At 56.1% G+C, this 11,127-nt stretch overlaps 1 protein-coding gene across 1 annotated transcript; it reads right to left on the bottom strand.

The window, feature by feature from the left end:
• Window positions 1-311: 311 nt before the first annotated feature.
• Prr7 (proline rich 7, synaptic) lies at window positions 312-9,423 on the bottom strand. Its single transcript, XM_076855846.1, has 3 exons — window positions 9,341-9,423; window positions 1,009-1,658; window positions 312-796 (listed from the first exon to the last, which is right to left on the bottom strand). The coding sequence occupies exons 2-3, from the start codon at window positions 1,418-1,420 to the stop codon at window positions 399-401; spliced, it is 810 nt and encodes a 269-aa protein (XP_076711961.1). The 5' UTR covers window positions 1,421-1,658; window positions 9,341-9,423; the 3' UTR covers window positions 312-398.
• Window positions 9,424-11,127: the final 1,704 nt, after the last annotated feature.

Below are 11,127 nucleotides of genomic sequence, written 5' to 3'. Positions count from 1 at the left end.
TCCCAATTCCTCCTACCGCAGAGGGTGCAGTGGGCCCAGCACCTGCTTCCAGCGGGAGCCCTAACCCTGATCTCAAAGACGGGCTAAATGGGGTTTGAGCACCCGCCCCCCCATGTAAAACCAGTTTATGGTCAGGCCAGCTTGTAGCGAAAATGCGGGATCAGATCCCTTCCTGCTAAGGCCCGGGGCATGGCTGGTCACCAGAACCTCGGGCGCAAGCAGCGGGTGTCCCTTCCGCTTGTACCAAAGCAGATCACACACCTTTATTATCCTCAAAATGTAACAAACGGGGTAAGAAATCCCTCCCCCCCACACCCCGCAGTCCAAGGGAAGCATTTAAAAAGCCCCGCAGTCAGGCCAGGAGTCCGCCGGTGGGGCCCAGGACGCCGGGCGCCCCTCTATACGGCTGTAGTCCTCCCGAACAAGGGGATGGAGACCGGCAGGCGCCAAGCTCCGTGCTCCAGGGGCTCGCGGCTGCTGAGCTCTGAGTCGGTCCAGCTGGGGAAGACCCGGCGGCCGCGGTCGGCCTGCAGACAGAGGGCTGGGCAGGGGGCTGCGGGCCGCGGGGCACTGGGTAGGTGCAGCGCCGAGGTGTAGCCCCGGTCCAGGAAGAGCGGCTTGTAGCTAGGCGGCGGCTGCTCCTGTTTCTCCGCGCTGTCGCGGCGGCTCAGAAAGGGCGTGACGATCTTGCGGTAGAGGCCGCGCGTGTCCGTGAGCACCTCGCTGTAGGGCGGCGGCGGCTCGGCCATCAGCACCGCCTCTTCGTAACACGGTGGCTTGGACATGTCCGATTCCGCTGCGGAACGAGAAGCCGTCCGAGGTGGTGAGGCCACCGATCCCCAGCCTCCCGTAGAAGCCTTGGCCATCCGCCCGCCCCAGCCCAACCATCCTCCCGGGTGCGTGGGGGCTGCGGGTGGAAGCCTCGCTCCTCAGCAGGGAGTCTGCTCTTGCCGAGGTCCCGCCCACTCCTACTGCCAGCGATAGGTCCTAGCTGAAGAGTGGACTTACCTTGGCGCGGATAGCTCCAGGGCCGGGGCGGCACCGATAGGTGCGGCGGTGGCGGGTGCGGCAGCGCGTGATGGTGAGAGTGCGGGTGTGCGTGTGGCTGCGCGGGCCCGTGATGCAGCAGCGGGTGAACGTGCACGTGCGGATGCGCGTGCGCCGGCGCCTCCAGGCGGCCGCGGTGCGGTGGCGGAGGTGGCGCCAGGCCCGGGGGACTCCCAGCCATGCTGCCCTCAAGCTCCAGGGGCTCCAGCTCTAGGGCACGCAGATTCTGCTCGCGCAGTCGCTCCTCCTGGCGCCGTTTGAGGCGGCGGCGCAGGAAGCTGCAGAAGCAGCAGAGCAGGACGATGAGACCCCAGATGAGCCAGAAGCCGGCGAAGCACGTGAGGAACGTGTAGGTGCCCTGGGACATCACCATGGCGGCGGTGCGGGCGGTGGGTTCTCAACAGCTTCACTGGACACTGGGCTCCTCTGCGTGGTCCCGAGCCCGCGCCACGCTCCCAGGTGCCGCCAGCGTCACTCGGGGACCCGCGGCCGGGGGTTTCCTGCAGCGGGGCTCAAGTCGTGCGCGCGCCGGTGGGGGGCAGCTGCGGCGCCCGCTCCTTCCCATGGCGCCGGCGGAGCTGGGGCGTCCCTTACCCTGGGCCGCGAGGGACCTGCGGGGCAGGAACAGGGGGCAGTGAAGCCGCGCCGCAGCTCCCGATGACTTCCCGGCCCGCGCTCGCGTCGTCCCGGGGAAGCCTCTTCCGTGGGATCCCCCGCACTCCCCGGGGGCCCGGTGACGTCACCGTTGGCGATGACGTCACGCTTCGAGGTTTCCCGGTAGGGTTTCCCCGGATCTGAGACCCGGCCGCCGCCGCCGCCGAGCTCGCGTGCTGACGGACTCACGGCGGGCCAGCAGGGGGCGCGCGAAGGCCAGGCTGGGTCGCTGAGCCTACGCGAGATTCTCCGCCTAAAACCCACAGGCTAGCCCTGCTCTGAAACGCTTTCAGAGACCTGTGGACTCCAGGGCGCTGAAGAGGAGTCTCGGCGCGGTTGCTTTGAGTGAACAAAGGCGGTCCACTTCCTCCAGCCCCACAAGAAGCCCAGTCGGCGCCCAGCTTCAGCCTTGCACTCGCGGCCTCCTGATCTTCCCGGCGCCATTAGGGGCGCTCCGGCTGGTGGGTGGGTCCGACCGCCACTATGTGCCTCTGGTCCTTCCTTTGCGCCTGACACGCGGCGCCAGGCGTGGGCCAGGCCTTCTTCCTTTCCTCTAGGCGCCTCCGCCTGCCTGCCGGATTCCAGCTCCAACTCGGCTTCCCCGCCTCCTACCCATGCGCAGCCCCACTTGGCTCTGCCACTCTATCTCCAGGCTGCCATTTCCCTTCCCCCAATTCCTTTCCTTCTCTGCAGAGGGAAGGAAAACTAGATGAGAATTGGAAGCTTGTCTTTCAGATTCACCTGGACCTGCACTTACTCCAGACTGTCCGCTCTAATTCCACTTCCTCTCCACAGCCAGGGCTGAGGGGCAACCCTGCATCCTGAGTCAGGAAGGAGCCCTGGTTTTTCGAGGGAAGAGCAGCAGAGGACTGCTGACAACCCCTCTGGACCAGAAATGAGCCCTCTTGGATGCCTCATACCAGGAGCTTTAATGTACAATCTTTTGGGGTAACGAAGTATTCCACTTTACAAGGTGAGGAATGAAGAAGCAATTCACTGTGTAGTGGCAGAGCCTATTTGAACACAGGCCTGGACACAAAATCCTAGCCTGAGCCGCGTGGGGGAATGCTGCTTCTTGAGCTACACTGTCCTCTTCCAGGACCCCAAGGACCCCCTACCCTCAGCAAGCCCAAGGCATGGGACATACACTTAGCTCTGGGGCCCACAGTCTGCCTGGGCCCCAAGCTGAGAGGATGCCAGACCACGAGCCTCCCTCCACCCCCACCCCACCACCCCGAGGCCCGCCTTTTCCCCCAGATGGCTCCTGTCTGACTCTATGGCTGCCTTCAGCCATGTGCCACTTGGTGCCCGTGCCAGTCCTTTTCTCCTGGGCTTGCGTTCCAGAACAGACAATGGCAGGAACAATAGCTCTGCCCGCCCCCTCGACAACCCCGCCATGAGGCTGCCATGGCGACGGCAGCCCAGATAAAAACACGATGCTGCCAGTCACTGGCAGTTAATTAAATCTGTTGTTCTCCTTTTCTAAGCTCTCAGGAACAGTAATGTTCTGAGGAACTGGCACTAACTAGAGGTCCCCCTGGTCCGCAGAGCAGGAACAGCTCTGGGTCAGAAAAGGCACTTTTGGGGTTGGAACTAACTGGGCTTAGCTAAATTAGGGATATCTGACAAGAGCCAGGCCCAATTACCCAGGCCAATAGTCCCAGCTACTCAGGAGGCTGAGACAGGAGGACTGCTTGAGTCCAGGAGTTTGGGGCCAACCTGGGCAACATAGCAAGATCCTGTCTCTAAAAATAAATACATAAAAGGTATTTTTAAAAATCTTTCAAGACCATCAGGACTTGTTCCTCTCTCTTTTCATGCACAATCTTACATGATTGTCCACACCACCTCATCACTAGTGGTTGTGCCCTTTTGGCAGATGAAGAGGCAGGCTTAGAGAGGGAGATGACTTATCCCAGTTCACACAGCTAAATTAAGCTAAAATTAAGCCTATGTCTAATTCAAACTGTGTCCAAATACTGTGCCTATGTGATGAGTGAGGTATAAATGAAAAGCCCAGTACTTGGAGCGGTCAATACAGCAGGACTTGGCAGCTGCAGGGGCATTGGGCACTCTGACCAGTTAGTAGCCAAAATGTGCATTCCTGTTCCTTCCCACCAAGGCCCTGGAGCACATGTATACCAGCCACAGCAGCCATGGAAAAGCGAAGGGAAGTGAAGGGAAGGCTACAGGATGGAGAGATGGGATGTTGGCCTCAGACTTTACAGGGAATGAAAAACAGGGACTGTACCCTGAGGGTGCTCAGCTCAGCAGGCTGTGCATTAGACTAGACCAGGGCAGGCCACACTCCAAATCTGCTAGGTGCCACTGCCACCCCTTAGCCAGGAGGTAAGAATCATTGCTGCGTTTTACAGATGAGGCAGCTGTGGATCAGGGGAAGCCTCCTGCTTGAGGTCTTACAGATGAGGGCCCTCTGACCCTAGTCTGGCTCCAGTGCCCAGTTTGAAGGATGGGGATTTGACGCCTTTTCCTCCCTGAGGGTATAGTCAGCCTAAAGGGCTGCAATCCAGCCTAAAGCCTCCCTCCTAGGAAGACTCAGCATATCTAGTCCATAATATGTATTCAGTATGTACAACTGAGAGATTCATTCAGACCTGAAAAGGCTCTACTGACCTGACCAAAGTTCTTGAAGCCTCCCACAAAGGCTTTACCACTCCATGCCTCTGTGCAAGCTCTTGCCCTTGTCTGGGGAGCCCTTCAAATTCAGAGCCAGCCTCTTGCCCTCAGCCACTCCTCTTGCCTCACCCCTTCAGACTGTTAAAAGCAAACACCTGCCACTTGTCCAATTCTGCTGTTAGGAGCCCCGCCCTTCAGATGAACTGATTCTTAAGCCTGCCATCTTTGTTTTCTGTTTTGTTTTTTTTTTTCCCCCTCACATTCTTGCAGGTTATTTGAACATTCTTTAGGATTCCATCTTGATTTATGTGTAGTGTTTTGGGGTGTATAGTTTTGTACAGTTTTCTTAGGCCACACTTACTGGAACCAAAGTAGGGGAACAAAAGCGAGATCTCAGTGTTACCTAACACCCATGCTGACTCAGTTTCTTCATCAATGATTACAGTAAAGACAGCTAATCCACGCCAAGGGTGTGGAGATGAACAAAACCCTTAGTCCTGATGATGGCAGCTTCTGACTTGGGGATGCAGAGATGTGTGTCTCTAAGGTGCTGCCTGCCTGGGGGCTGCACAAAGAGCTCACAATCCTAGGAAGTAGATTAGCATTCTCTCCATTTGACAGATGAGAACACTCGGTTCAAAGAGATTAAATAACATCCAAGGACCACAGATCTCATATTCTAGAACCTGGCTACACTGCTGCATAAAAAACCCTGGCCCCTCAACTTGAGACTCCAAAGATCTGCTACTGGGTCCTTTATTTCAGCAATGGGCCCACCCTTCACTCCAGGTACGAAAGCCTGTTGTTCCTATTCTTGGGGTAGTATCCATACTCTTTGGTCCTCTTGCCAGTGCCCTGGCCAGATCACTATTACTTTTTACCATTGCACCATCATGCCGGACCCCTGCCCAGTCAACCAGTTCTCCACATTGCCCATTTCCCCTAGGCTCTCTCCTTTCTGAATCCTCCAATGCTTTCCCACCATCTCAGGAGACAATCCTGGCCTTAACATGCTTCTAATTGGTGTCTCTCAAACTTGAACAAGCATCCTAACCACTGGAAGGCTGGGCTCCACTCATAGCATTTGATTCACTAGGTCTGGGTGGGACCTCAGAGTTTGCATTTCTAACAGATTCCCAACAGATGCCTAGCCAGTGTTGCTGATCCAAAGGAGCATCCTGGGACCCAGATCAGAGCCTTCAGGATGAGCCCCTGCAAGGTTGCTTGGGCTCCAGTCATTCTTTTCTGGATAAGTCATCCCTGAGCCATCTCACCCCAACAGCTGGAAGATAATGAAGCCCAGTGACCAGAAAGTTCTGGAGTAGTTTGTGTCCAACACCAGAGGCTTCATTTGTTTTGATCAACTGGCACATGGCAGCTCAAAAGCCACTTCTTGAAGGAATGACTAGAGGTGTCCAGTTACCTGTTTGGTCTTTTAGCTGTAGGACAGTGACACCTCAGGAGCTGGGTCTGCATCCAGTTCATTCCTGGGAAATGTCGGTCATTCACCAAAATGTCACTGAGAAAGAAGCCATCACCCAGCCTCAGCCCTCGCAGGGTGGGTTATAAGCAAACCAAGCGCTCATATATCTATGAATAAAAGGAAAAGATGACATGGAGGCACGCACCAAGGGCTCTGGAGCAGAGAGGAAGTCCCGGGCAGCAGGGGCTCTGGGTGACAAGGTGGAGTCCTGGACATGAGGCCCAGAGACAGGAGGGAGGAGGAGGGTGTGGTGTGCGGCGCTGAGGGCAGGTGGAGGAGGAAGGTGACTGTCACCGTGTCTTACATGCCTTGCACATGCCATCAGCCTCTACAGTCGTGATCTTACTAACATTCAGGAGGCGGCTGTTTTCACCTTGCTCTACAGTCAAGGATGTAAGTGCAACAAGGAGCCAGGTCCCGCTTAGGCCACAGAGTCAGGTGTTCATGAAGCTATAGCAATTGCAAAGCCCATTCTCATGGCAGGAAGGGCATTTCCGAGAGGCTCTGGTAACATTTTACACCTCTCCCACACCAGGACAGATCAACTGAGGTCACAGAGGGATGGCAGAACTTGCCCAGCTCCCCAAATCAGCCAGGCATGGAGCTGGCCACTGAATCATTTCCAGCAAGGCTAAGGTACTGGCTTGGCACCCTGGCCTGCAGGTACAATCTCTGTGAATCAACCCTGGCAGTGGGCTAGGAACCCAGGGCTTGAGAAATTGCAAACTAAAGAATAGAGACTGGGGCCCCAGTGGGCTTGTGTGTAAAAAGGCCTCATGTCCACTAGATTCAGCTCTGGCCCACTTGGGGGCTGTGAGACAAGATACTCAAAGATCAGACTTTCCCACCAAAACCTCATTCGGGAGGCTCCCTGTGCCTCCATCCCCTCATTCAGTGAGGGAATAATTATCTGTCTTTCCAAGGGAGGCGGCCACAAGGTAGTGTGGGCAGTCTGGTGTAACACGTAGAGCAAGAGGGGCAGCCCTGGGTTCAAATCCTGCTTCTGTCCTAATTGAGTCAAGTGAACCCATTCTGGCTACTCCCATCCCTAAACTTAAGTTTCTTTGCCCACAGCGTAGGGATGGTGAGACCTTCCTGACAGTGCCAAGGGGTAAGCACAACTGATGAGGAAGATGAAAATACTTCAAGACCAATGTTCACAGCTGCATGTGGCCAAACACCAGTACCTCACAGCCAGAGAGGCTCAAATGTGGAAACCAGCCCATGGTACTACACTGTATGCAGCCTGAGGGTGTTCCAGCAAACACTGCCCTCACTTTACCACAGACAAGAGGCCTCAGACTCATGATACTCAGCTTGGACACAACTCATGGATGTTTTGTTGATTCATAGTCTATTTTAAAAATATCCTATCAACATTTAAAAACCAGATTTTGTATGAAGGTCTAGATTTCTGGCTCATCTAGAAAAGCAGACAATCTGGTCATACCAAGTCTATACCTTACACGATGACATCAAACAAACTGAGGCCCACCTCACTCATCCTGTTGCCCCCCACCCTCTGGGCCCCTGAAAGCATTTGGGTTTACAACCTCTGAGTTAGACTGGGCACCACAGGGTCCAGCACTGCCTGGAGCCATTTTTGCTAAACTCTCCCACAGTCAGGACCATAAGCTTTGGACACAGAGCCCGTGAACCAAAGACTAGATGCTCAGGGTTTTCCCAGGGGCCTGAAGCAGCCCTCACTGCTTGGACTCAGCCAGAGAAAGAAAATGGAGGGAGGGAAGAAGACAGGCTGGTAGCAGCACAATCCTATAAAGCATCTGAGGGAGCAAGAATCTGGAAGGAAGAAGGAAAAGGTGTGTCACAGCTTGAGAGACACTTGCTTTACTGGAAGAATGTGAAGGAACGACAACAAAATGATCCTCTGGAAGGCTCTAGGATTCTTTTCTGCCTGGGTCACCCAAGCTATGTCTAGCAGATTGAGAGGGGTTTTGCTAGCAGAGAAATCTTCAATGGAAACCTAGCTCTACCACTTACTGGCTGTATGACCTTGGGCAAGTCACTTCACCTCCCTGAGCCTCAGAGTCTCCTTTAAAATGAAGATAATAAACTTACCTTGCACAATAGCTGTAAGAATTAGGAGATAATGGACGCAGAGTGCTCAACACAAGTCCCACACAGAATAGGGAAAGAATGAAAAGAGACTATAATTCCCAAGGTCCCCCTGCCTACAAGAGACTCAGGCCTGACTTCCCAAGCAGCCCCCATCTAAGGACATCTTATGCCAAGGCCCCAAATGCCCCAGATACCTGTCACCTCTGGTGACCAGGATACTTCCTTAGATGGGAAAGAAAACCCAAGCCTGGTTGTGGTCGCATAGATGCTGTATCCCAAGCTTGTGGTTGGGGTTGGTATCTGCTGAGTCAGGCCCTGAAAAGCTGATAGGGGGCCATTTCTCTCTCCAGCTTACTACCCATTGAGGGAAGGTTGGGAGGGGAGCCAGAGGTCATTTCCTCTGACTCAGCGGCCATTCTCCTCCCAGAGGAGCTCTTCTGGAGGACCAGGCACCTCCATGTGGCACTGGTGTCTCTGCCAGCCAACCTGATTGCCATCCAGCATAGTCGAGGCATTGTGCTCAGACAAGAAAGGGGCACTTGTGGTCCAGACAATGGGTTGGGTCTCTTCCAGTTGGCCTGGGCTTCAGCTTCCCTGGGTCAGCAATGTCCTGGGTCAGCTCCTGCCCACTCCTCTTCCACCCCTTCCCGGAGAATGGTGGCTAGGAACACTGAGCAGAGACCCACAGTCAATTCATGGGCAGTTTGGCACATGCCCTGGCCATAAGGAGGAGGAGGGATGGCAGCTTCTTTCCTCTCTCCTGATAAGGAACATCACCTCTGGGGAACACAACACCGGGGCAGGCCACGTCGCGAGGGAACCCGAGAAGGCCTGGGTGCTGGAGTAAGGGTTACTGAGACCCCTGACCCAGCCTCCATGCCTCCACCTCCCACGGCAGGCCCAGGGTCTGGGCCGCCTCCACGTTTGCAGCCACCCTAGGAGCCCTGCTGCGACGACTGCAGCCACGTGGGAACCAGCTCGTGCCCACGGAGCCTTTCGCCCCCCACCCCCACCCTCGACGGGCGGTGGAGGCAGGCACACCCAGACCCGCCAGAAGGACCACGTTCCCCTCACCGCGCACCCGCTCTCCCTCCCCAGCGCCGGGGGCTGTGGCCCCGCGTGGGGTGGGGAAGGGGGGAGGGGGCGTCGCTACCCCGCAGTCGCGTTGCCGGGGAGCGCAACCCCGTTACTGTGGCAACGGTTTCCAAGCGAACTGGTGGCGGCTCGCGCCCGGCTCAGGCTCCCTCGCTCACTGGCGCTCTCCCTCCCTTCCTCCCTCCAGTGCTGGCTGGGGGAGGGTCTGCCCACGGCCCCGGGCCCGGGTCCTGGGCGGCGACCCGGGCCAGGGCTTAGAGCCGCCCTCGGGGAGGGGCTCATCCCTGGGACAATCTTCCGCCCGCGCTCAGAGCCCGCCCGGCCCGCAGCCGCCGCGGTACTCACGGGCCCAAGCATCTTCTTCGAGCTCGTTCTTCTGCTTTGGAGCGAGCGGCCCAGAGGACAGAGCCCCCGGCCTGGGGGAGGCGGCAGCGGAGACGGCCCGGGGGAGCAGACAGTGGCAGTGAAAGCGGCTCCCAGCGCAGGGCTGGAGGCGCGGGGCGCGCGCACGGGCGCGTACACGGCGCGTGCCGAGTCTGGCGTGCGCGCGCGCGGCAGCCAGCAGAGGGCCCCCCGCCCCCCGCCACACGCCGCCGAGGAGGCTGCCAGGAGAGGGTAGGGGGTGGGAAGGACGCGGTTTCCACCTGCTGCGCCTAGAATCAGAGCCCAGGGGCACTGGACTCACACCCCCGAGGGCATCCTGCACAGAGCATGCACGTGCCACCCAGCTCCTGGCAACAGGCTGCCCCACCGGACACGCAGCAGACCAGACCCAGAGCACATATGGGTCGCACACTGTGGATGTTCAACCAATCAGCTGAGGTCAGGAACCCCAACACGCACACAGCTCAACCTGGACAGCACACACACGTGCAAGCCCTGGCCACATGATGTCAGGCGCTGCACACAAGCCCCTCGGGCAGGGGTTCGAGCAGTGTGGCTCCCTCTCCACTCATTACACACCTGAGGTGTCCCCAGCAGGGCACATCACCAATTGCCTGCTAGGAAGAAACATAGGGGGGAGGAACAAGTGCGGAGTCTATAGCCTTGGCCCCATGAGAAAGAGATGATCCTAGGGCCCCACCCTGAGGTGGCCTGATAGAGGCTACTATGAATCTGGGTGCCCTGGTCTTTTAACCTATTCTGTTTCTACTCCAGCTTCTCTATGACAGTTAGGGTGATCTACCAAAAGAACTCTTCATCACCATATCAGTTGGGAGTTGAGGTTTCAAGGGACAGGACTCTAAAATATATAGGCTTGAGCCCACAGGGTCTGTGTCATGTAACTGGAAATGAGAATCAAGGGCTAGATTCTCCATTTGGTGACGATTGATTCTAGTTGTTTCAGTAACAGCATCGGGCATGTATTTGTTTCTTGCCATCTACTTTCTCCTGTTTGCATCATCCTAGGACAAGTTGTCCCCAAGTAGTCGGGAGACCTCCAAGGCTTATATCCTGCTATTCATCCCCAGAGGAAAGAGAACTCCCTTTCTTTCCCAATAATTCTAGCAAAAAGCAAACAAGCAAACCAAAAACACCACAATGATTCTTTTTTGGATTCGTTTGGCCAAGTGTGCAGCAGTGAACCAATCCAGGAGTACATGCCTTGGGGGAGGGGATGTATTCCAAGTGGCTACCCAGTTTCTGTTCCTTTTTCTTTGGATATGAACACCCAGATTCCATTGGAGGAAGTCACTGCCCGATCACTTTGGGTACCATCATGGTGGACACCTCTGAACCCAAGTACTCTGCTCCCCCTTTGAACATTAAGCACGTTTCCAGCCTGGCTATTGGGACTCCTTGGGCTGAGTCTGGTTCAATGACGCCAAAGCACAAATGGCTTAGCATCTTGTTTCTGGTAGTCATGCCTTGATGAGTGTTTCTTGCCATCTACTTTCCTGTTGAGAAGGGAGTCTGCAACTGATACCTCTGGCCCTTCTTGTCTGAGCTCCCCTATGTCCTTTAATATCAAGATATCTGGAAGACAGTGCCATTCCTCCCCAGGTCACACATACTAGGTATGTCTAGTGTACCTATATGCAAAGAGTGCAAGTCCAGCACCATCTAAGCCACACAGAATGAGAAGGGGCTCCTCAAGGGAAACTTGGGGTGCTTCTATAGCTACTGGGACA

Source organism: Callospermophilus lateralis, chromosome 5 (genome assembly GCF_048772815.1).
Source record: "Callospermophilus lateralis isolate mCalLat2 chromosome 5, mCalLat2.hap1, whole genome shotgun sequence".
Lineage (NCBI taxonomy): Eukaryota > Metazoa > Chordata > Mammalia > Rodentia > Sciuridae > Callospermophilus > Callospermophilus lateralis.
Note: the sequence above shows the minus strand (reverse complement) of the source record. Positions and strands in the feature narration are given on the sequence as shown.